Below are 27,112 nucleotides of genomic sequence, written 5' to 3' on the forward strand. Positions count from 1 at the left end.
AACGAGTGGCATCGGGGGCACCTGAAGTCTTTGCTGATACACTGAATTTGGTGAGGAAAGAACCGAAAGTCAGCATGCAGTCATGACTTGGCTGAGTTGGCTGACTTGGCTGGCTGAGACCTCATGCCCGAGCACATCACTATTGGTGTTTTGACTTGCAAACTTTGGAATTTGTGACTGTCAGTGCTGCCAAGTTTCACAGAGCAGCCTGAGCAGTGAAGCGAGTCTATCCAACCCCTCTGTTGTCCTGCTGACCTTCTGTGATGTCACTCACCATGGCCATTGTGCATTAAAAGTACTCCATGTTCACTCATCTGTTGACCTAATTTTCCTGCTGCTTCTTTGTTATTGTTGTGACTTGAGTATCTTGGTTAATCCTTGCAAATACCATATCCAGATGTAGATTCATTGTGCCATTTGAAAAGTGATTTTTGGCTGGCTTGATTATGGTCAGTGGGTGTTGCAATTCATTAGCATATTCAGCTCTCCTAAACTTCCTGGCAGCCTGTGGGACTGTGAGCTTGACTTCCTCATTGATTGGCCCATTTCGCTAGCCTCTGCAAAATTAGGCACGTTCCTTTTGATGTTTTTGTAATTAGTCTGTTTTTCTAAGTGTGCTACTGTAACACATTTTCCTTGTATTACATCCCTGCAAACAGACGTTTAGAAAGGAGTTGTGGATAAAAGTTCAAATTGCTTCTGCTATCTTATATACAAAGTGTGATGGATTGTGCCTCGCTGACCTAACAACAAAACATTTAGTCATCCACGCTGACCTGTTCATTGAATACAGTGACACAATGTGCAGTCATTTCGGTTCCTTGGAAAAAATACTTTGAGGTCCCTATCAGATGTAAATGCTTTCATCTCTGTAGTCAAAGCAGATGATAAAACTGGTCTTGTCCTGGGAATTCTCAATTCTCACCAACCTTGCCTCCACCACAAAGATAGAAACAGCTCAGGAGGTTTCTCTCTTGCTCAGTTCTTGTGAAATAATATTGGATAGCATTGGTGCTCCCCTGGAGCATCCCATGCCTTGTCACAAATTAGCAAAAAGTCCTTTGAATGTATCACAAATTATGTAGTGTGATTCCAAAATTCACTTTCTAAAAAAAAGGCCCTGTGATCTATTGGCTTAACTCTAATCCCCAAGTAGTTTTGGGGCATTTTTTTACTTCTTTCACATTGTAACTCACTCGGGGTTCATTTTCACTGCAATGTAAAGTCCTGCACCTCTGTAAAACAACACAACCTGCCTAGAAATAGATGGAGCTGAAATGTGTCTTTTTTGCAATGTAATAAAACTATAATGCCATAAATCGGAAAAAATTAAAACAAAAGTGATAGATGAAGAACGGTTTCTTTGATGACTTATTTTAAAAAATTTAAAGAACTCTGAATCAACATATACAACATTTGTCCAAGTGCACAGAGGTGGTGTATAACAGGTGTTACTTACCAGCATTTGAAAAACTGTGAGTCTACATAGATATATTAGATCTATAGTGTGTATAGTACATTTTCATCGTATTTCCATATTTATCTGTTCTCTGCTCCGTGAAAGCTCAGCCAGCCCAGTTCAGTCCATGAATGTTGCTCAGGGGACTATGGGTTGCAGTTGAGCCACAAAGAGCTACACAGTCACTGTGAGGAGAGTTTAGTGCAAAGAATTTATTTTTTGGCAACATTTCAAATGAAACAATAAGGAAGTGATGTTGATCAAATCTGTGATTAAATCCGTGTTATTTCCATTTTAAGCTTAGAGTTGTTTCATTTTCTGGACAGAACTATACATGACACGTAATTAATTAATGGACTGTTGAAGAGTTAAAAAGTTCTCCCTGTTTTTATGTTTGAAGCTCTAGTGATTGGTACATTTTTGTAGTTTCTCTTTAGAGATGACAGGCCTTTTAAAACCCGCTGACAGGTTTTAGGGTTCAGAGATATAATCAGTTTTCAGTGTGCACTGAGTCCTTGGAAAAAAAATTATTTCTACCTCACTGATGTCACTGGAGTGACTTGAGTCTGGTCTTGTGGTCTGGATGTGATCACTCAGGCACCCAGGGATTGTTGTTTTTCAGCTCCATTTGACACGCACAGCTAATTACTGGAGCAGGACACACCCCTATTCTCCATACACCCACACACCAGTACACCAAGAGGGTGGCCATTTCAGACCATCTTCTCTCTGATTCCCTGTGGACTAGCTGGGAATGAAACTTTTGATGCATGCAGTATTCGTTTGCTATCGCTCAGTAAAAACAGAGGCCCCTGGAGAGTGCTGGCTAAGGTGCCCATGCTCGTCAGATTCTGGGTCTTCTTCACCATGAACCTTAAGGCTACCGTTACTTACAGTCACACAGCACCTGTAACTGTTCAGAGCACTGGCAGGTACTAATCTGCACCTCAGTGACAAAGGAGAGAGCGTGGGAGTGTAGGTGGAAAAGGAAAGAGCTGGAGATGAGAGTGAGTGGGCAGGTAGAAGAGGCTCCTCTGAGAGTGGATAAACATGTGAACACTTAGCGATTCCCTCTCCCTTCCTGTCTCTCTCTGACTCTGAGTGGGCAGTTAATGAGTCTGAAAGCTTCTCCTTGGCATCTGTCAGCTAAGAACCAGACGAAGCCTTTAGTACAAGCTGTAGCTGAAAAGAAACACTGTATTGCTCACTGATAATTGGTACATTGTTAAACCTTTTTAGTAATGCCCTTTAATTTTTCAGCTTCATCCATAGGTTACTGTGTGCTCCTACAGCCTTGTCCTGCGCTGCATATGACCACGAGTTATTATGCCCTCGAGAACGTTATGCAATTCAATGTATGAATGCTTTTAAACAGAATAATAGACTCAACTGGAAATGGTTCCCCATTAAGTACATTAATGTTGCATCTTTCACACACATCTATGAAAACTATGTGTAAATAATTTGCAACCTTTTTTAAGTACAACGGTCCGGCAATCAAATATCAGAGACTTTTCAAAGGTAGTATATTGCAGGGCCATTGTACTGAATTGCATTATGTTGCACAGGTGTTGCTATTGTTCATAGCCTCTGTAGCTATCATAACACACAGTGCATTGTTACTTTACAAGGCCTTCGGCTTTGACTCTCAGACAGGAGTGGTGGAGCCAAACCATTCTGCTTTGATAACATCAACAGATCTGAGCTTGCCCACCATGTTATCCTTACTCTGTCGTAAAGTCTAATGGTGCGCAGCCATAAAATAAAATGTAGTTAGGTTTTTGGTTTGCGATGAAACAGACTTTGAATGACCTTGGTTTGGCCATACCCCTACTTAAACAGATTCTTGGAACAGTAGTTAGGACTCCCACTCCCACTGAAATGCCTGATTAACGAACAACTTTGGATTTTTTCTCTATGAAGTCTTACCTTGGCATGTTTCCTAATTTATAAAAACGAAATTACAACAAATAGCATGCAGTTGCAATCATAGCAAATGCTCAACGGCTGTGTTGTTCATGACTGATTTCAGTGCTTGTGGTTTCTCTTTTAAAACATTTTCAGTCAGGCACATAAACGTCAAATACCTCAAGCAACTGGAGTTACAGCATGTGTGAGTTTGCACCAAGCCTGGAGATGTATACCCGGGGCAATTGATGCAGACTTGGTGGTTGTGATGGTGACATTTACTTTTTAATCTAACAGATGCACTCCAACTGACTTACAAATGAGTGAGCAGTTAGGAATCCTCTTTGTGAGAAAATAATTAATAAAGCTTGTTGTTGCTTAACACAACCTGATTGTGATGATCAAATCTGTGACCTGATGCATGATTGTCTATCACCACCTTAACACATTTTCAGAACAATGTTAAAAACCCTGACAGTGAAGACTTTTCTTTAGAACAGCTGACTGTTGTTTGATTTGGACACTGACTGCAAACAGTGATGCACAAAAAAACATGCACATGCTCTCCTGCACAAAATGCTGCACATCCACAGACATCCACAGATGGTCGAACAGCTTGCTAAGACTTTCCCCTCTGACACCTTTTTTGTGGGCATTGGAGCACAAGCTCCTTATTTGCCATGGATTCATCTTCCATGGATTGGTTCACTAAATATCATATCACATATCCTCCAGGTACTTATTATTCCCTTCTGCCTCTGATTTCTCTCGAGGTCTGGTGTCCATTCTGTGCCCCAGGTGGTGGCCACATCCCCTGGCTCCAAACTCCAGCATGGGAGGCCCTCCCTAGAGGACCAGGGGTAGCTGAAGGACTGAATGTTTAAGCACACTCCTCACCCCTCTTTGTAATGGAAGCTCAATGCATTATTTATGTAGGAGAGCTGGTCAAGGTAGTTCACGTGTTGCTGCTGGTGTTATTATGTATAATACCTCTTTACTGTGTTTTCAGCTCATAAAAAATGCATTTAGTATTTGTGGTCAGTTTTTGTTAAAAGTCTGTGACTCTGGGAGCTACAGTACAGTCTGAAGAAATGCTAAAGTATCATTAAACCGAGAGAGCAGGGAGTGAAAAGAAGCCGCTAAGAGTGCATTGACTGTCTCTGGGTGTCTTCATGCACCATTGACTGAACCCAGCAGATTGATGAGTGGAAGAGCTGTTTGGCTTCTTGGTTGGGGCTGAGGTCATTGTCCGGCCTTTCATGTCCTCAATAGCTGCAGGCTCCCTGCTGAACCTACTTGATATTCAGTTCTTTCTCTGGCTTCATCCTATTGAAACTAACAAGCCTCAACCAGATAGCGCAGCTCCAGTAACTTAGGTGGACAGGAATGGAAACCAGAGCAGAGATACAGAATTACAATTTCCCGAACTTTGCCACAGTGTTTGCAACAAATTTACCACAACTTGATCCAAAATTTTTTCATGATGAGCCCTTTAAAGCCCAGTAGCTATGGTTCATTTTTCAGCATGCCCCTTTGTCAGGACTTGCTGAAGAATGAGCAGAGGGAGGTGCAACAATACCCACATTCATATTTAAGGAAGTAAATGCCAGAAATAACACAGCTCGCTGAGAAAATGATGTTCAATCTTATTTATGTGCATATCATTGACCTGTCTGGATACACTCCTAAATAAACATAGGAGGAATGGAAAATGTTTAAATCTGCAATGCGATTCATTTCTTGAACGTGATTGTGTTATGAATTTCTTCAGTTCTTAATGGGTTGCTCCATACTTTTCCATGCATGTTTTCATCTTGTCCACATGTGGAGGAGTCTGGGAATTTGTAAACTGCATGTAAAGAGTAAATCTTGCCCAGCTACTTTAGAGTACAGGGCATCCGTCTTTTATTCATTTCACCATAACCATACATTGTAATAATCAATTTTGTGGTCATTTAGATTTTGAATAGTCTTTAAGTTCATATATATAATATATCTGTGTCCATGATTTAACTTAATAAATTATAATGTGTTTAATATAATTCACTTATTCAGTGTTAACAAAGTAATCATTATGTTTTTGTAATTTCAAATACAGACAATAATGAGTGAACCCATCCTAATGTAATCGTTTTTGTTGAATGCAGTAACCAACCATCTAACTAAAATACATTTGAACAGGAAACAGACAGAGTGCTTGTCTCTGAACATTTGGCCCTATAATTAAGAAACATTTTTGGCCTCTATAGATGTTTTTAGTATTAAGATGTGGCCTTTTTTCTTGAACCCTGGCCTTTCTTTCTTTAAACCGACCTTGCCCATTTTATGGTTAGGTGTCACAAATAACACAAAGATGTGTTTTGTTTGAGCTGTTTCTGCTAAACATGGATGTACAGGGTGGTGCTGTGGTTAGCTGTGGTTCTGGATTTGAATCTCCTGGTTGGCTGGGTCATGGACTGGTGACCCAAGTCAGCTGAGATTAGTCGTGCTTGGCTAGCCCATTCTGTAGTACACAATGATCTGGCTGCACCTCACTATCATCTGCTATGGAGGAAAAACTTCTTGGCTTTTTTGTATTTGTTTAAACCAGTTGCAATTGTTGTATGTGGGTCTTACCAAAAACTTGCGTCTTTGGTGTCCCCTTGAAATAGTAAAAATTTAAATGAAATTGTTTTGGTGGAACATTTGCATATAATTATACAAACACTGTGATCAAAATGGATAATTAACAGAAAAAAAAGATGGCAGGGCTGCCTTACTGCACGATCCAAGTCCTCTGCAAACATCAAAATTTCAGCATGGTAGGTTGCTGCCAGGAGGTTGTTATTGTTTTTAGCAAAGAAAACAGTAAGAGTCAGATAGCAGAAGGAAAGGCCAAAGGCGACTGAACTGGAATCAGATTAGGTGGGAAAGGCTCCAATGACCTCCACGACCCCCCACAGGACAAAGCAGGTTTGTCAAATGGTTGGATGTATGACTGCACTGAATAAATTCAAATCAATGCACTGATTAATATAGGTGATTATAAGGCAATTCTATGTCATTGACATGTGGAATTAATTATTTTTAATTATGTGTAAAATATTATTAATCTATAGATAGCTGTGATATAGTTTTACTGATGGTTGAAATCAAAAGTTGTTTTGGGGTGTTTTGATGTCACATTTCTATGAAACAAATAATAATCTGTCTTTTATATGGATACACATATACAAACACTTTGTTACTGCTTACTCTTGAGTCATATAGAGAGCTATGCATTAGTTTGAACAAAAAATAACACATAGCTTTGTTGTAATATGTGAAAGTGTCAGACGTTTGAGGGAAGACACTCCTCAACTACTCACTGACATCAATCACTTTAATTTTTTTTATGTAGATTTCCGATAAATTCTGTTCGCAGTTACTGAATACAAAAATGTAAAAGCTAACAAGCAGAAATAAAATATGATTGTCTGTGAACAAAGGCTAAGTAGATGACTACGTTAACCTAGGAATATGCTTTCTTTTTAGCTCACTGTAGCAAACTACAATATGCTAATTACGTTATTAGCTTGTCGGGGCAAGATAATAAAGCATGTTAACTAACTAGTTGCTTTATGTTCAACTAATACTGGTATGAGGCATAAGCTTGTTGTTGCAAGCTATGTTAAACTTATGTAAAGCTGATATTGCTATGCTCTCTTAGCTCAAGCCAATACAGCATAACATTATTAACTTAACATAAAGTCAACTAGTTAAGCTAGTTACGCAATGCTTTATTAGTTGAAGCTATTACAACATAGCATTATTAGTTAACATAAAGTCAGCTAGTTAAGCTAGTAATGCCATTCTTTATTAGTTGAAGCTATTACAACATAGCATTATTAGCTAACATAAAGTCAGCTCGTTAAGCTAGTAATGCCATGCTTTATTAGTTGAAGCTATTACAACATAGCATTATTAGCTAACATAGAGTCAGCTAGTTAAACTAGCAATGCCAGGCTTTATTAGCTTGCTGTAGCACTAGCTAGCTAGCTTGAATTCTTTGCTAGTGCCAGCTACTTATCGCTGGTAATTGGTGGTTTTAATTATTTTAAGATCAGTAATTTAAATATCAATGATCATGATGTTTCAGCAACGTTGTGACTGGTGCCCCAGGCCCATAAACTTGAAATTTATTGGCAAAATTCAAAGTATGTAAAAAAAAATAAATAAATAAAAAATCATTTGTGTTTGCTAGCTAACATCTATGTGGCAGTTCAAGTCAAAACATGTAAATTTCAAAATGTAATGTCATGCTTAAGTAAGAACTTTTGTCTTTTTCTGGCCTTACAATTCACACTCTTAGAAGTTTTTGTTTTTACATTTCGTTTATTTTTTTGTTTACTCAATACCAAACAGTTACATTTATTTTACAATATTGCTTGTGATCTGTTGTCTTCATATCACCGAGTGAACAGAGTGAATCTTTTGTCAATGTACTGGAGCTCTTCAGTCCCTCGGCGCGGTGCAGCACGGTGGTTGGCGGGTTTGTAACGGGGCTGAGAGAATAACCGGAGCCGCCGCCTCGCAGCTCTCCGTCCGTACTGTGACATCATCGCCTCTCCGGTTTCATGTGTCTGTACTACGGACGCACGCGGGCACAGCAGCCAGCGCGAGGACTAGTGCAGTGCTGATCACAGCAGCAGGGAAGAGGGAAGCGCACTTTACAATGCAGCCTTCTCCAAACTAACAAACTGTCCACGTCTTTATTCGAGACGTTCACATCTGGATAAAACCACTCGCTCATTTTCAGTACGTTTTTCTTGCCTGCTTCACTTCATCGCGGTTTTAAACTGGCCTGGACCTTCACGGGAGCTTTTGTTTGTAAGTAGAAGCCGTGTATTTAGTGCTGTGGATGCGGATAATGATCGGGGGCGTTAAATTGTATTGACGGTGATGGCTGATGCCTCACTAAAGGCTATTTAGATGCAAGCCCTGTGATTGCTTACTGTATTGCAGTTGTAATTAGCTCCAGTCAGGCTCTTTGCCAGCATTTTGTTCTTAGGCTATATGGCTTTATGTACAAACAGCGTTTTGCACTGGACATTGCCCTACTGATAAGGTATATTTTCTTGGTTTTGTTAAAGCCACTTTGTGGATTCTGTTTATTTTGAGTTCAGAAATGCTGTGTTGCCCATGTGGCCTCTTTTCACTCATATACTCTCCAGTTAAAGATATTTTTATAATAATTGCTGCTCTTTTCCATTCTTAGAAATAGTGTGTGGTTGGCGTGACTAGCACTTCTTTCCTACTCTACTTTGATTGTGAAATCCCAAAGGAAAATTCGTTTTTTTTCTTTTCACAGTTCTGTTGAGTTTTGAGTGACTGCACACAACAGTGTGAGTAAACCAGTACAGGGGAAATACTTTAAGAAATGCAAAGACTTTCTCTTTTGGTTTTAATTTTGTGGTTATTTTTGATTTTGAGAGAACTCTGATGCTAATGCAAATCAGAGAAGTGGGTTTGTCCTGCCAATTTTTAATCCACTATTTGAAGCTGTTGAAACATCATTTCCATCTCCATCTTTTCTGAAGTGTTTGCCATCACTTAACTGCAAGCAGTTCTGAAGCGTCACTGTTTCCCCATCATAGATGCACTTTATTACTTTGCACCAGAGCCAGTTTTCTATTCCTAACAGTACTAATTTGCACAGTGGTGCTGGGTGATCTTTTAAAGCCTTTCTCTCTGAATCACAGTTCATTAAGCCATAATTATAGAACTGCCCCATGGCTTTCCTGAAGTGACCCAGACTCTGCCCTCTATTTAGTAATTTACCAAACTCTTCTACATCTGTTAAGTAACAAGTCTCATATTGTTTTTGTTATTTGTGGTTTATGCCAGAAGTCCTGGAAACAAGTAAGCAGTCGAACCTTCTCCTCATGTCTCTTTTTGTATGTTTAGGCATAATGCTAGCTGTCTTGTTTTGTCAAACGTGAATGTGTAAGCGTCATGCTCAAGCATCATATGTAAAAATAGCCTTAGTTTTTTACTGCGTTTAGTATTCCTATGGGGACTTGTGTGGTCAAGACTCCATCTGTGTGGTCTGATTGATGGATTACTGGATAAAGTTGGAGTGGAGATTATTAAGTGGGTATTGGTGTGCAGTTATTAAACATCACACACATATACAGGTAAAAGCCAGAAAATTAGAATATTTTCATAAACTTGATTTATTTCCGTAATTGCGAACAAAAGGTATAACTTTTACATTATATGTAATCATTGCACGCAGACTGATGCACTTCAAATGTTTATTTATTTAATTTTGATGATCATAGGTGGCAACAAATGAAAATCCGACATTCCGTGGGTCAGAAAATTAGAATATTGTGAAATGGGTCAAGTTTGAAGACACCTGGTGCCACCCACTAACCAGCTGATTAACTCAAAACACCTGCAAAGGGCTTTAAATGGTCTCTCAGTCCAGTTCTGAAGCTTACACAAACATGGGGAAGACTTCAGATTTGACAGCTGTCCAAAAGGCAACCATTGACACATTGCACAAGGAGGGCAAGACTCAAAAGGTTATTGCTGAAAAGGTTGGCTGTTCTCAAAGCTCTGTGTCCAAACACATTAATGGAGAGGCAAAGGGTAGGAAAAACTGTGGTAGGAAAAAGTGTACAAGCGACAGGGATCACCGCGCCCTGGTGAAGATTGTGAAAAAAAACCCATTCAAAAATGTGGGGGAGATTCACAAGGACTGGACTGCTGCAGGAGTCAGTGCTTCAAAATCCACCACCAAGAGACGCATGAAAGACATGGGTTTCAACTGCCGCATACCTCGTGTCAAGCCTCTTTTGAACAAGAAACAGCGCGCAAAGCGTCTCACCTGGGCTAAGGAAAAAAAGAGCTGGACTGCAGCTGAGTGGTCCAAAGTTATGTTTTCTGATGAAAGCAAATTTTGCATTGCCTTTGGAAATCGAGGTCCCAGAGTCTGGAGGAGGACAGGAGAGGCACAGGATCCACGTTGCCTGAAGTCTAGTGTGAAGTTTCCACCATCAGTGATGGTTTGGGGTGCCATGTCATCTGCTGGTGTCGGTCCACTCTGTTTCCTGAGATCCAAGGTCAACGCAGCCGTCTACCAGCAAGTTTTAGAGCACTTCATGCTTCCTGCTGCTGACCTGCTTTATGGAGGTGGGGATTTTATGTTCCAACAGGACTTGGCGCCTGCACACAGTGCCAAATCTACCAGTGCCTGGTTTAAGGACCATGATATTTCTGTACTCAATTGGCCAGCCAACTCGCCCGACCTTAGCCCCATCAAAAATCTGTGGGGTATTGTTAAGAGGAAGATGCAGAATGCCAGACCCAAAAATGCAGAAGAGCTGAAGGCCACTATCAAAGCAACCTGGGCTCTCATAACACCTGAGCAGTGCCAGAAACTGATCGACTCCATGCCACGCCGCATTAATGCAGTCATTGAGGCAAAAGGAGCTCCAACCAAGTATTGAGTACTGTACATGCTCATATTTTTCACGTTCATACTTTTCAGTTGGCCAACATTTCTACAAATCCTGTTTTTGTATTGGCCTCAGGTAATATTCTAATTTTCTGACCCACGGAATGTCGGATTTTCATTTGTTGCCACCTATGATCATCAAAATTAAATAAATAAACATTTGAAGTGCATCAGTCTGCGTGCAATGATTACATATAATGTAAAAGTTATACCTTTTGTTCGCAATTACGGAAATAAATCAAGTTTATGAAAATATTCTAATTTTCTGGCTTTTACCTGTATATCATACATAGTGGTTCATCAGAGTAAAAATTAGGTTCTGAAATCAAATAGGAGAGCCATTCAGTCCTCTTTGCTCATGCACTTTGCCTGTCAGTGCTGCCACCATTGTTGGCAACGTTGTTTGAGCAATCTGTTCTACCGACACAAATTATTTGTGCTGTTCAGCCTGGGGGCGGAGCATTCCTTCAGTCACCACTTAAGTCCTCTGCAAAACATTAATTGCATTCACAAGCTAGTGTGATTTGACCACTCTGTATGATTTGATGTAAAATGAGTGCACTATTTTGGAAACTTTTCACAATTCAGCTTGATAGTCTGTGCAAGAAAAATTGAATGAAAAATGTTGATAGATTGGCCATCCAAATCATTTTTAAGCGTGGGAGACACTGTTTCATTAAAGAGCAGGTCAACAGTACTGAAGATAAACACATGCCCCAGTATTGACTCCTGATCCAGACCCAGCACTCACTGAGTAGAGGACATCAGTAGAAGACGAGGGCGTGGCCGCATTTGTTTTCAATCTTTGAGTCATGACAGACGAAGCAGTAAAATAGTAAAAACTGCACAGAGATGTCAACTCCAGCCTTCAGCCCATTGACAGACTGTGGTAAACAGATCCACCATTCTTGTCAAATGTTTACATTTTAACTGAGATATGGAGAAGAGGAATGTAAGAAGTGGTCCTCCAGTATTTGCTTTTCAGTTTCAGTTTTTTTTAGACGCACATTTACTTTGCATGATGGCGGCACTAATCTGTTAATACATTTTGTAAGAAGAATTCCGTAGGGTCAAGACAGTGTCTCATAAAGAAACATTTTTAGCTCTGCGTGATTTAATGCTCTCAGTTCATTTGCCTCATGTGGCAAAAAGGGGAATGAAGTCCTGAAAGCAGTTTTTACTTCCCACTTCTTACAATGACAGTCTTCAACGATACACCCAACAAACCTCAGAGTAATGTGTTAGAAATTAAGTATGTTTTTGCAAAATAATTGTCAGTAATCCAATTTTGCATGTCTTTTTCTGTCACCACATGCACCATCTCAGCCTCTCACTCTATTTCTTTAAGGAGTTGACCTTGATTTGAAGATTCTTAGTATTATGTTGGGTGCCACACTTCTGCTCTTTGTTCTAAATAGTTAGAATGGCTCGAGTGTAGATGTTAAATATCATTACAATGTGTTTTAAAACAGTCATATGGAATGCAAGCCTGGTATTGCCTTTAATGAAGTCTGAAGTTGAAGATTCAGTAATAAATAAGGGAAGTTTTACAGACACTGAAAGTGAAGATAGAAACTTTAGATGTAAGGTTGGGAAGTTAGTTTCAGGTTCATTAATAGACCTTTAAGGAACCAGTCCCTTTGATGAGACAGTTGTAGCTGAACTCTGGTCACAAGGTCACAGTAAGGCTTAGTTCACATGCATGGAGTTTTCCTCCTATAGCTTCTTGAATTTTCACCATAACCAGAGTTTCACTTCTTTCAATCAGCGTTTTATTTTTCCTTGTCAGGGCAGCTTGTTTCCATGGCTGTAAAATCTGCTTGAATTGCCTGTTCAGCTGTGTCACCTTGACACACTTTGCACACAGTCACAGCTGCTTGGAGGGGGCTGCTAATTTCATTATTTGTGAAAAATCTGATTTGTTGCCTGAATGAGCAGCTGTTTTCTGTGGTTAAGTATAAAGGTCTAGGGTGACAGTCAAAGCTTAATAGGCATGCAGCTGAAGCTCCTGACTATGTTCTCTGCAATGATTGTGCTTTGATGCAAGTTGTCTACAACATTTCCTTAAGATATGTTCCTGAAGTAGACCAGAGGATATTACGGGGGATATTTCAAGTATTCAAATTTGATGACAGCACATTACATCATATTGCAGCACTGCATGTTATGTGGCCACTTGGGGTCTGCAAAGCCCCTATTTTGTCTTTTTGCCTGTTCTCCTGCTGCCCCCCACATGCCCTCTCATAAACTGCCTATTCTGCTTGTTCAGCTCAACTTTTGTGAGGAGGGCTATTCATACCTCTAGTCAGTGTCCATGTGGAAGAGGTCGACTGCAACCCCACACTTTTTTATGCTAGTTAAGAGTATTTACCCTGTAATATGAAAGCATTAATCAGTACTCACTGGTTCTGTTATATGTTATGTCCAAGTTCTTTCCTGTGTAATAGGATTAGGAGCATTAAAAGAGAATTAAGTGTCACTAAAAGGCTTGGTTTGGTGATTTGTTCAAGGGACCGAGAAATTTTCCTTCTAAACTCCTGTAGACTTAGCTTGTAGGTTTCCTGTGATGCCCTGACATTAAGAAATAATGTAAAAATGATAGATGTTGTGATCTTCATGTAATTTTACAAGTAGGATGTTATTTTTTAAATGCTGTGTGTCTAAATGCAGAGTTAAATGTGACTTGTTTAAATGTGTAATATTGATATGGGATAAGGTAGCCAGAAGTGGAATGCTTATCCTGCAGTCTGGTTTAAATAGGACAGAAGGATTCCACTATAGCACTGCTAGAATGAGGGTGTGATCGTACTGGGCAATACATGGTGAATATGTTCTAATTTATGCTACTGTCAGGTGCTGTGATTAAAGCATCTGCTGCGCAGTGAAGTATGCATCATTCATATCTTTAGGAAAAGAGGTTGGATTGCTTGAAAACGCTCACACTGCCTGTGTACTTCTGTACGCAAGGATGCACATTGTAAGCCCTCAAGTAGCTTGAAAGGCATTCAATTAAAAATAATTAGGATACATTTGCTGTGGTAAAGGCAGAGAGAGAGAGGGGAATATTTTTATTTGCTTGAGGTTTCCTAAAGTTAAAAAGCATTAGGCTTGGATTTTTGTAGCATGACTGTTTGAAGGAAAGAAATATCACTCAACAGATCAAAGGTTCCTGAAATATAAGTCATGCTGCCTTTGGCTAGGAATCGTTTTATCTAATGCAGCAGATACAAATCAAGTATGTAAAGAAAATCCCACAATGAAGAGAGAATAACTAATTAGCTTCTTCTATGCTGCAATCCTTATGAACTGATCATTGGTCCATTTTTAAAGCACACCTTCCATTCTGTAAAACACACACTGCTGGAGTTTAAGTGATTTGTTGCCTCAGAGTCACGTTAACATCAAGTGCCATCAGTCTAATCTTCATCTCAGATACAGTAGCGTAGACAGTTATTCTTTCCATTTGAATATTTGGTGTCAGGGTATCAGAGTCTAAATGTGCCACAGCAGCTTAGAGTCTTCACAAAAGCTTAGAGACATTTGTTTCAGTTTTTCAGCACAACATGGGACGAGGAAATCCCCTTCAGTTTTTAGACTTACTCCACACCAAAAGGTTTCATAAAACGCATTACCACAAGAAGCATTTATAATGTTGTTTCATACCATTCCCTACTTGGCTTGTAGAAAGTAAGGATGGTATGATACTACTTATCCCCGCAATGACATTTTGTGTGTTGAAAAATAACATGTCTTTCCTGCACAGCACATTTCCTCATCCAATTGGAATCCACTGTACTTTTAGGTAAATAGAGAGGCTGTGGGTGAGAGGTTTTTTTGAGTCCAGATTTGCTTTGGAACTGACAGAATGTCAGCACTTACAGATAAATAATAAGTTGATGATAGCTTAGAGTTGAATTTGAAATTGTTTTTTGCTCCATAATAACCAAGATGACTGCTTATCAGTGAGTGCTGACATTATGTCCATTTTTATTCTTGCCACGTCTGTGTACACAACACATTGCTTGAGATCTGGAGTGGAGGACGCTGCCACTTTTTTACCAGATTAGAATGAAATCCTATACTAATATATTTAGTTTTGTTTTCGATGAACTTAAGACTTTCAAATGGACGTCAAAGATATTTATGAGGTTCCACTAGGCCCCACAAACTCTGGTGTTAAAATCCAATGACATGCTGCCAAAACTCATGAAGCTCTTTTACCCTCTCGCTAATGTATGGATCTTTCTTGGAGCCTCTTTGTTGTTTGTGCAGTTGAAGGGGAGTGAGGGGATCAAAGACGCACCCAGAGCAATAAAAGCTTAGCCTGTGGAGTGCTGGAGTGACCCCCAGACCTTAAGCTCTTCATTACTGCAGCTCACAGCTAATTATTGTGGACAAGACTGTTGAGAGGCCAGAAAACTGCCCAACCCTCCTCACTGTAGGGTGGTCAGCTTTTACTCCCAATCGACGTTCCCCACCTCTGAAGGTGTGAGGTCAAGGGAAAACAAACCTCCTGGTGCCCTTGACCCACACCCACCTCAGAAACCAGCATCTCCCTCTTGAAAATAAGGAGAAATTCTAAACCTGAATAAAAGGCATACAATGTTTTTGCCCTCTGTTGAACCAAAAATGCTTCCACATGCTCCCCTTACTGTACAGCACTGTTATTTTTAACTCCATCTCAACTGTAGTGACCACAGACCACATCCTCCAGGGCATGTGTGACTTTTTAAAATGGTTTTGTAAGCTGAGATTAGTTGGAAGAGGTATTTTTGGAAAAACTTATTTACTCAGAAGGAGCTTTAATTTTGGGCTGGTCACAGTATAGGTTGATTTTGTTGAAACAATGGTTGTTGTCATCAACTTTGATTACATTATTATTGAATGATGTTTTCAGCAAGCCCTTATGTTGTGTAAGACAAGGCAGTCAACCCACATATTCTGCCAGTGATTGTTTTGCAGTGTGATCCTGTCATGTTTGCAGACATGGTGCTGATGCTACATGGAGGCAGTAAAATTGATTTTGTGCTGAATTTTGTCAAAGCTGTCACAGCCATATGTTAAATGTCACTCCTGTATAATTTGAATGGGATAAGAAAATAGCTTAAAGAGCTGTTTAAAAATAGACAACCACTGTTTCTTTGTAGGTGTCCAAAAGGAGACATTTCTACTGAAAAGGGAAGATGAGGAGAACGTGTATTGTGTCATCCTGCCTATTTTGGTCTACATACAACTAGGGCTGGGCGATATGACGATAGATATCGTCTGGACGATAGAAAATGTCTATCGTTTTATGTGAAGATCCTATCGTTTATATTGCAGTGTCGCAAAACACGCTTTACGGCAGTATTTTACGTCACCGACGAGCCTTATGGCAAGCCCAGGCACGCAGCCAGTGTTGCCAACTTAGCGACTTTCTCGCTAAATCTCGCGACTTTCCAAAGCGTCCTAGCGACTTTTTTTGTCAAAAGCGACTAGCGACAAATGTAGTGACTTTTTCTGCTGTTTTGGAGACACTGACAGGAAAACTCGGATCATTCTGCAGTTACTGTTTTCAACGAGCAGCAGGTGCTGCTGTGCGCTCCTCCCCATCCCAAAGCACAGGCTGTCAGTCCAGTAGCAGTCCCAGTGTCTGAGAGGACACATCACTCCGCAGCCAGACGACAGATGAATCGCGCATGCGCAAAGTCACTACAGATCTCATCCAGACTTACGGAGCGGGATATAAATGAAAATGTTTCTTCACTGTCATACTGAAATAAACCACAGCATTTATCCTCTAGTACAAAAACATATTTTGGGTGTTTTATATTCACTTTTTGGTCTCTTCCACAACGTTATTCCTCTCTCCTAGAACGTTGATTACGATTACGTGCAAACTGGGAAATATGCAAATTAGGCGATGACGTCATTTAACGACTTTTAGGTTTTTATCACCTGAAAAATATGTTATATCGTGATGTATATCGTATCGGGATATAAAATAAGCTATATCAGGATATAAAATTTTGGTCATATCGCCCAGCCCTACATACAACCACAGCCATCATGTTAGGCTACTTCACAGTCCCCATGTTTTCCACTGAGGTTCAAGAACTCACTTTCCTCACTCAACACATAAGTTGCGTTGGGAATTTTTTGGACCCTCCTAAATTGCTTCCATCCATAAAGATGTACTATAGGCACGCTGACCTTGCACACGTGTTGGCCGGCACATCTGCATTAACTTTTCTAAGGACCTTTTCATCTTAGAGATGTAAGACCCTCGGTCAAGTTCATTTTAAAATCACTAATTTAACCAAAGTATTAGTTTTACTGGTGTCATTTGTGTTTGTTTTTTTCAAGTTCAGCAGCCAGGCTGCTCCAAGTTACTTGTGGCAAGGTAAAACCTGGTGTATTGGGCAATTGATGTCTCAAATTCAAGTATTGATCTTAATTCAAAATTAATTTGATGTGACATTTCATTGATTTTTAAAGGGAAACACATCCTTATGTTCCTGTTCACAATTGAAGTGGATTATTCAAACAACTGCTCAACACAGTGCCCTTGAAAGTATTTTTCAAGAGTAAATTAGGGTAAATTAGCCAATATATTGAATTGTCTAGTTTGATTCAGTGCTCCACCCAAGCCTCTCAAACAGCAGTTGTTAAAGGGGGTTGTCATTGAATCGGGATCATTGCATTTTAGGGTCAAGTTTAGGATGAATTTCCAATGGCTAATTCTTTCAGCAATAACCTGTCCAATGTTGGTTGCTGTACAACAGAAACAGAGAAACTTGAGCATCACTGAACCCTGTTTAGTATACACTACATAGGGGTCATCAATCAGCTGAATGCTAAATCTCTGTTGAGTTGCCTAATTTCCTTGGTTTGGTCTACATACTTCTGAGGAAAGTGTCTGGGTGCCTTTTGGCTTGCAACAGTAGTTGTTTGACTTGTTTTTGTCGGCTGTTTTTGTGTTTCATTGAGCAACTAGTGCACAATTGGCTTCTTTGAGCTTGTGTGTTGGGAGAACATACTTACTGTACCATCATTCAGAGCCGCTAGGATTTCACCACAGAGTGCTAAACCAACTCACTGAGCTGAAAGAAGCTCAAAACTGCACAGACTTGCAGGCAGGCCGTTGGTTCCCACTGGGATTGTGAATACTAGTGACCCTTTCATATTGTACAGTCCTTCGGTGTTATCACTCAGTGTGATTCAGCTTAGATACAGACTTAAAATTTTAAAAAATATATTTAGCAAACTCAGAAGTGTGCAACATGGTATGAATACTGTCTTGTGTAGTTATTTGTTTGCATGCTGTTCCACAGCAGGGAACATGCTAATAATTCTCCAGTATAGTTAGGGTAGTCAGTGTTTTATGGATGTGTTTGAAGTCACTTAATAATAAATAATATCCCTCCTCAGTAGACTCATTTGCTAAACATCCCAAAAGGAAGCACTTTGCCTTCCTTTAATGAAATGGCATGAATTGCCAGTTAGTACTTAGACCAAATGCACTGATATATTTAAACCTCTTCTTTTTAGTTATGGCGAAACTAACACATGAAAGCAAACTTTAGGTGCATGCATTAAGTCAGAATTTGGAGAATCAAGAGTATCACAGCTAGTAGATTTACAGAAACAATATATGGTTTGGGAATGGTTCCTCATTGGAAGTGATTAACAAACAAATCATAACATAATTTTTTCATCCCACTGACAGTACATAAATACATATCCATACTTTCCTTATTCTCTTAAATCTGTAGCCACCCTATGTGCCGAGCAGTATAGGCATGTGTGAAGGATACCAAAGAAATATGGTGCCGTGGGTCTGCACCAAGACCGCACAGTGCTCAGCTGCCAACAGTGCCTCCAGTAATTATAGACCAGAGCTGTGGAGACTGTTGCTCTCCAGGCTAACTGAAACTAAACCCCCTATTTCATACTTGGTATTTGCTCTTTTCAGTACGTGAGTACCCCATGTTTAAAAACTGTGTTATTTTTGGGCTGCAGCTCGACTCCCTTCTGTTTATAGTACAGCCTGACTGAGCTGAAATATAGAATAAGTGAGCAGCATGTCGAGGCAGTAGTAGCTTTGAAGGCTGTTGTTGACATTGCAGCTCTTCACTTTACCCATGTCATTTAATGTTTGTTCAATCTCTGCTGTTGTGAATACATTTGATTACGACATACAATGTTGACCGTACACTGCTGCCTCTGAACTTCCCATCTGGCTGATGGTACATTGATTTTCCATCTCTAATTTGTTGGTTATGGCATATGAAGTTGATATTGAATTAAGTGTGCAGTCTAGTTACTATTCCAATAGCACTGTTACAGGAAAAACTTGATTTAGGATGACTAGTAACAGTGTAGAACAGTAAAATGTCCTAACTGAGCCCCGTGTCCCCCCGTGTCCCCCCCAGGCCATCCACATAAGCACACCACTGATCAGGCTGTGCTTTACTGGAAAGCTGCTGTTGTTGATTCCTCCTCTCCAGAGACTGTGAGGCCTGTGTCTTGGTCTTCTAATTGTGGCAGGGTGGAAGTGACTGTGGGCAGCTGTAATTGGCCAGCAGGATGGGTGGGTGGCATCTTGTGTACCTCAGTTATTAGATTTTGAGTGCTGGATGGCACAACAGCCTGCTGGAGGCTCTAGATTCTGGTTGTTTTTATGATTTGTTGAAATGGGCTTTTAGCTATATAAAAGTTTGCACACAGAAAGTGCATCTAAATGATTCTTTTCTTATCTTGTTCTCAATTGTTGGGAAAGGCCAAAACTGAGGATTCTTATTCGGAGCAAAGCATTTTTCTTTTTTTTCTGGACCACTGACATGCCATAGTCTGTGTCTTTATGGTAATGTATTGATTTTATCTGGATTTTGGTGTTCCAAAAGCGCTTGTTCTGGTGTCACATGGTCTCAGAATATGTCAGGTTAGACACAGTTTTAAAGTTTGGTCCAATTTTGATTGGCACAGCTTGCTACTATTTCCACATTGTTTATCTCCTGTCACCACTCAGTATTTTCATCACTACCTACCTAATACACATTCTGCTTCAGCTACTCTCATATTTTCCAGTTGAAGGGTTTTCTTAACCTGTCTCTACAAATAGTTTTTACAGCAATAAGCAGCATATCCATTTGCTATTTTACAAAGATGAACTAGTCTTAATGTGTGATGTATGACATATAGGTTCAGACATTGATGAGTCTTTTTTTTTCTCCTCCCCCTCCTTATTCTCATTAGTCACAATGAGCGGAAGGTGACCTGCAAGCATCCTGTCTCAGGCTTACCCTCGCAAGACAACTGCATCTTTGTCGTCAACGAACAGTAAGTCTCTTGTTTTTGCCTTTAGAATGCCACTGGGTAGCATTTTTGAGCACTACAGTATGCTGTTTAAACTCCCGATGTGTGGACAACATTGCGCAAGTTGTTGCCTGGTCATCCTCTATTTGCGGTTTTGCCCTTTCAGTTCAAAGCCTCTTCTATCAGGGCTTTCCACAAGGCCGTGGAGTAGCCAGCTAGTGAGAAAGTGCACTTTGAGACGGTACTGAAACAGACAGGAATGCTTCTCTATCAACATGCTCATGTTGTTTTTGAAGCTGAGGTGAGAAGTAATAAACTGCACGTGCACCGTGAATCTTAACTTGTTAATCACAACTATTTGAATGAAAAATAAATATAAAGGAGTTGATGGCTGGACTTAAATTCTGAAGTTTATGGAAAGCTCTGTTCTCTTCAATGCTTCCTCAGTTATCTGTCTTCATGAACTAACCTTCTGTCACTCTTTAGATACCTCTTAGACACTTGTATCATCAAAGAGATTTTATTTCTTATAAAATTTATTTTTTAGTACCTAGAAAAGCACTAAGAAATAATTCCAATGCTACGGGCTGACATGAAAAAAATCCATTGTGTCCTCCTCTGTACATCAGATAGTGGGAATGTGGGTAATCACATTTAATCCCTTGTTTTGGCCCAACCAAAGTTTATGGACTTTTCTTTTGTCATAAGTGCAAGGTGGTGTCCTTCAACATCCATGTGATCATCTACACAACTTTCATCACATGTCTACCCACATGACTGGATGGGAACCAGTCATCTTGAGCTTCACATCAAGAAAAACAACTCTATAAATATGTCAGCCTAAGTTTAGTCAGTGCATGTCCACCTCAGGAATGATCAGTGTTCCCATTTTCAGATGTCTGCACCTTTAACTTTTTAACCTTGCTCATGGTCTGCTCATAGCGAGGTGTGGACAAAGTGTTCAGGACAGATGTTTGCATGATGTCCATCACAGAAAAAACAAAACAGATACCAGTCTTTAACAGTTTCTATTCCAATATTATTATGTTCCGATCTGTAACCACACTAAATATTCACATACTAGACTGTTTGCATCACAACCCACACTATTACATTTACATCAGTTTTCATGGTTCTCTTTTACCATCTTCGCTTAATGTTGTGCAAAATGTATCAGCTGTACTCAGTTTCTCAGTTACTTCAGAAATCCCTGTCATAGTAGATCTCCCACAATGTTAGATTGTTGCACTAAAGTCTTGCCATCACAACTGGTGTCATTTATTTTAGCACGAATGCTAAATGAAAAATGTTCTGCTTCAAGACAAAATTTCACTCCCATGTGGGAAACTGTAACTAACGAGAAGAGGATAAATTCCCCAATGTCCCATCATGGGACCTGGTTTCAGCTTTTTTCAATATGTGGCTTAGAAATGAAAATCCTGTTCTCCAGAACATGCAATAGTGAGCTCTTTTTGTCTCACTAAATTCTTCTGAGCTGCATATTTTTAGTAGAGATTGAATAATCAGAAAAGGCTTGTGAAGAAGCTTGTTGTACCAGAACTGTCACACTGCACTCTCTCGACACATTCCTCTCCTCACTGTGTCGCTCTCACATCTCTGCTGTTTTTCACGCTAAGAAGCACAACATGCTGCTGCAAGATGATATCTAATTTAGCAATTAGTGTTTTATCGTTAAGGTCATCTGCAAAATGAATGTATATCAAATGTACCAGAGGTCAGCATTAAGAGGGCAACAGCAAAGTGGTAAACCGACTTCTTGACATCTTGTTGTTTTCGGTTTATTACAGTGCATTTCGTCCAACAGTTGGCTGTGCTTAAGCAAAAATTAAAAAAAAGGGGGAATATCTTCACCCTAGACGAGTAAGAAAAGGCAAAGACGGATTTAAGCTGCCACAGGGATAAAGAGGCCTGGCTTAAAATCTCTGCCTAATCTTCTCTGCACTTTAATTCCATCAAAAACACAAATCTTTGCTTTGATTTGGCATTATTATTTTTACTATCAGTCTAGTATAACACAAAAACCATTACTGCAGCGTTAAGACACACACATATTCTAAGTAAAATAAAACACACAATCATTACAGCTATGAAGGAAGTGTGAGGAATTCACATGAGAGAAACTGAAATTAGTTTTGAGTTAACAGATTTGAGAAACCATCTTTAATCTCCTTCTGTGTCCCAGTCCAGGAATAAAACAAGGGTCTCCCATGATTTATAACTTACCTATGTGCAATATCCATGATTAGGTGAGCAATTATGAGATGGTGGTATAGTGGCAACACATTACTGACTAAAAAAGGCACAGATACTGCACTGCTGCTGCACCATAATGTTGAAGATAGTTGCCACTGATTTAAGACAGACACTCTGGTATCTTTAAAGGTTTTGATGAAAGCAAATCTCCTCTGTCTGTCCTTTCAGCCAGAACATTAACCCCAGATTTTTCTCATTTTCACATGTTGGCTTCCCTATAGCCACACTAATGCCTTTTTGCTTTAAAACAGTTTTAAAAATACAAACGATCTCTGTCTCGGTGGGTGAGGAAGTGCTGTTTTAGAAATATTCTCCATGCATACCAACACGCCTGAAAGTACATATCACATGACCGTTCAAATACACTGAGCATGTGGGTGCCGGTGTAAACATGAAGGAAGAGGTTGGTTGTTAAGTTGTAGAAGTAGGTCCGTAGCTTTACAGCAGTTGATGGCATATGCAACAAGGTAAGCAATGCCTGAAATTCCTTACCACTGGTTGTCAAGGTAGATGTTCACATCCAGGTGGTAAATCAGAGAATGACACGTAGTGACAATTACGACCAATTAGGAAATGAACCTGGGTGTGTGTTTAATTGTTTTCAACAGTCTTTGTTTCTACCTGTCTACACACAACAATGCAACCCAAGAGCTTTCAAATTGTAAGAGAGCTTGCAACATTTCCAAAAGTCACCATTTTAGAGGTCCTAAAGCTCCAATATAATGTGTACACTAGGCAGAGCAGAAGATATGCATTTTAAAATTAAAATGTATTAGCATGGATGTAGCCTCTGTCTAGCCTCAGTTCAGTTCTGTAGACTGAGTCATTTAGACACATCGCAGGAACACACAGAGCGTTGACACTGTGTAGTCATTAAGGTGCCAATTTAGGACATTATTTGTATGTTAGCTCTTAATCTGCTTTAGTGTTGCTTAACCCCTTAAGCTTCAGTGTACCACCGGCGGTACACCTCCTAATTTGCATAGGAATTTCACGAATGTCCGACGGCTGCAAACACGATTATACAAACACTATACGCCGATGGAAAGCTTAGATTCTCATGAATCCGCCGGTATACACACGTGGACAAAATTGTTGGTACCCCTCAGTTAAAGAAGGAAAAACCCACAATTCTCACTGAAATCACTTGAAACTCACAAAAGTAACAATAAATAAAAATTTATTGAAAATTAAATAATCAAAAACAGCCATTACTTTTGAATTGTTGATTAACATAATTATTTAAAAAAACAAACTAATGAAACAGGCCTGGACAAAAATGATGGTACCTCTATAAAAGATTGAAAACTATTTGACCAGAGTGACATGATTAACTCAGGTGTGTCATTTAATTGACATCACAGGTGTTTCCAAACTCATAATCAGTCAGTCTGCCTATTTAAAGGGAGACAAGTAGTCACCCTGCTGTTTGGTGAAAAGGTGTGTACCACACTGAACATGGACAACAGAAAGCGAAGGAGAGAATTGTCCCAGGACATCTGAAAAAAAAATGATAGACAAACATCTTAAAGGTAAAGGCTATAAGACCATCTCTAAACAGCTTGAAGTTCCTGTGACAACAGTGGCTCATATTATTCAGAAGTTCAAGACCCACGGGACAGTAGCCAACCTCCCTGGACGTGGCCGCAAGAGGAAAATTGATGACAAATTGAAGAGACGGATCATTCGAATTGTATCCAAAGAGCCCAGAGCAACCTCCAAAGAAATTAAAGGTGAACTCCAAGGCCAAGGTACATCAGTGTCAGATCGCACCATTCGTCGTTGTTTGAGCCAAAGTGGACTTCATGGGAGACGACCAAGGAGGACACCACTGCTGAAAAAAAGCTCATAAAAAAGCGAGACTGGAATTTGCAAAAATGCATGTTGACAAGCCACAAAGCTTCTGGGAGAATGTCCTTTGGACAGATGAGACCAAACTGGAGCTTTTTGGTAAGGCACATCAACTCTATGTTCATAGACTCAAAAACCAAGCATACGAAGAAAAGAACACTGTCCCTACGGTGAAACATGGAGGAGGCTCAGTAATGTTTTGGGGCTGCTTTGCTGCATCTGGCACAGGGTGTCTTGAAAGTGTGCAAGGTACGATGAAATCTGAAGACTATCAAGGCATTCTGGAGAGAAATGTGCTGCCTAGTGTCAGAAAGCTTGGTCTCAGTCGCAGGTCATGGGTCTTCCAACAGGACAACCATCCAAAACACACAGCCAAAAACACCCAAGAATGGCTGAGAGAAAAGCGTTGGACTATTCTAAAGTGGCCTTCTATGAGCCCAGATCTGAATCCCATTGAACATATGTGGAAGGAGCTGAAACATGCCATTTGGAGAAGACACCCATCAAACCTGAGACAACTGGAGCTGTTTGCTCATGAGGAGTGGGCCAAAATACCTGTTGACAGCTGCAGAACGCTCATTGACAAATACAGAAATCGTTTAATTGCAGTGATTGCCTCAAAAGGTTGTGCAACAAAATATTAAGTTATGGGTACCATCATTTTTGTCCAGCCCTATTTCATTAGTTTGTTTTTTTAAATAATTATGTTAATCAACAATTCAAAAGTAATGGCTGATTTTGATTATTTAATTTTCAATAAATTTTTATTTATTGTTACTTTTGTGAGTTTCAAGTGATTTCAGTGAGAATTGTGGGTTTTTCCTTCTTTAACTGAGGGGTACCAACAATTTTGTCCACATGTGTAAACCACTTTCAGATGCGATTACCACAGCGGGTGAGAAAAACACATTTGTCCGACAAAAACAAATATTCATCCATCCGTTCTCTATACACGGCTTCAACGTACACAGCGCGACTCACATTTCCGGGTTCATTATTACACACAAAAAAAATATTCCACAAAAAACAGCCATAATCCAACCTTTTACATCCAGATGACACAAGCCAGTAAACTATTTTGTCCAAAACATGTCCTGAAGTCGGTATAAAATCCCCGAATCGGTCATTTTCAAGGAAATGCACCTCGCGATGCCCGTCCAATATTCCCCGTATTTTTCGTAATTTTTTTATTTAAAAATAGAATATTAGCGATTTTTTGTACTGAAAACGGCTGGAATTGACTGAAGCTTAAAGGGTTAAAGGACAGTAACAGGCAACATTACAAACACATCTGCAGCTCATATTTATACTGTCATCTATGCTGTGAGGTGTGAGTTACTGCTCCAGTTAAACAGTTCTGAATGTGACATGAGGCCTCACCCACCTCCATGAATGTCAGCCTCAGCATTCTACTGTCATTAGGGTTTATGCCTGCGCCTATTTCTAATGGTCCACATGATCACATGCAGGCTGACAGGGAATACTTGTGAACTGCAACTCACATGTTAACCAAAACACAGTCTCACCACGTGTTCAGCACAGTTTGATGACAATATTTGCTGTAAAAACATGTCAATGCATTTCATACATTCACTATTCCTTAAATATCTCTGTGCATGTAAGACCGATATGGGCATTGCTGAATATCTTTGAATAGGACTGTTTTACTGCAAAGCGCTCTTACATGTAGGGTTTATACTTAGTTAGATGAACAGACATTTCTGTGAGGGTGTGTTTTTTTTTATCATAAACACTTTCTCAGTGACTGTTCCAGCGAAGCTCCCATTATCCAGATACATGCTGGGTAATATGAAATAATACGGCCACTTTACAGTCTGATACAGGCATTCATTCACATTACTCATAAGTACAGTCAATCCACCGTGGTGATGTGTGGAAAGAAGATGATACGTAAGAAGCTTGATATATAAGCTAATCAGTTCAGGCCACTGTAAGCATAAATCATATTACAAACAGGGTGTATCAGATTTGCCCAGTCTAGCAAAGTCGTGATACTGTATATTTTAGCAGGTTTCTGTGCTGTCGTATAATTATAGCTTGAGTTGGCAAGTTAGGCTGTTTTTGGGAATCACTTATTGTTATATTTTTCATCAAAACTTAAAAAAAAATAGCTGTTTTTTGGCTTCCATGCTTTGAAGAAAACATTTTTATCATGAAAACAATCCACATACCATTGTAAAGCGTCATACAAGAGAAGGAATGGCATTTTCGGTTTCAAGTTACAATGTGAACGCCTGAAAGTGAAACAAACAAACAAACAAACTCCAACACAAAACTTCATTGAAATGCGTTTGTTTCTTTATGTTTTACATGTGTTTGATTAAAATACAGCTTTACAACATTTACAGGCAGACAGAGGTGACTGAGCACTGAGTATCTGAGCTAACATAATGAATTAAAAAAGAGATTAAAACGGGAATCAGTAAAAAATAAAAATCATACTATTTGGAAGAATTCTGCCTATCAGATCCAATAATTGTATTAACTGGGTTTTACATGTACTCTTTTCAGACTGTCAACGATGTGGTCAAATGTATAGATTCAGTACGTAACAAAAACAATATATTACCTGTGTACAGCTCGACTTCAGAACACTAAACTTTCACTCTCAACAAATGTGTCTTTCCTCTGTTTTGTAGTGTGAATTGTGGAAAATTGTGTCACCCAGCATTTAGCAGGTAATCCAGTATTAGGTGCAAATGAATAACTGTGTGTTCTCTACTTTTGTTTTCATGTAAAACACTTGAACATGTATGTCTGTTAATAGTCATCGTTGTTGCACACTAACAACAGACTGTGGGTGTTTTAAATGGTGTTTT

At 39.6% G+C, this 27,112-nt stretch overlaps 1 protein-coding gene across 18 annotated transcripts in view; it reads left to right on the plus strand.

Moving 5' to 3' along the window:
* LOC110952784 (pleckstrin homology domain-containing family A member 5-like) overlaps positions 1–27,112 on the plus strand; it is an 85,771-nt gene that overhangs the window by 27,120 nt on the left and 31,539 nt on the right. For 10 of the 18 annotated variants that reach the window (XM_051951610.1, XM_022196501.2, XM_022196497.2 and 7 more), the window contains exons 4-5: positions 20,088–20,171; positions 26,933–26,971. In XM_051951610.1, the coding sequence (XP_051807570.1) occupies positions 20,088–20,171; positions 26,933–26,971 (123 nt within the window). Of the gene's footprint in view, positions 1–4,140; positions 5,088–7,916; positions 8,216–20,087; positions 20,172–26,932; positions 26,972–27,112 lie in introns of those variants that run through there. The other 8 variants (XM_051951611.1, XM_022196498.2, XM_022196503.2 and 5 more) reach the window with 4 other exon arrangements.

This window comes from Acanthochromis polyacanthus, chromosome 8 (genome assembly GCF_021347895.1).
Source record: "Acanthochromis polyacanthus isolate Apoly-LR-REF ecotype Palm Island chromosome 8, KAUST_Apoly_ChrSc, whole genome shotgun sequence".
NCBI lineage: Eukaryota > Metazoa > Chordata > Actinopteri > Pomacentridae > Acanthochromis > Acanthochromis polyacanthus.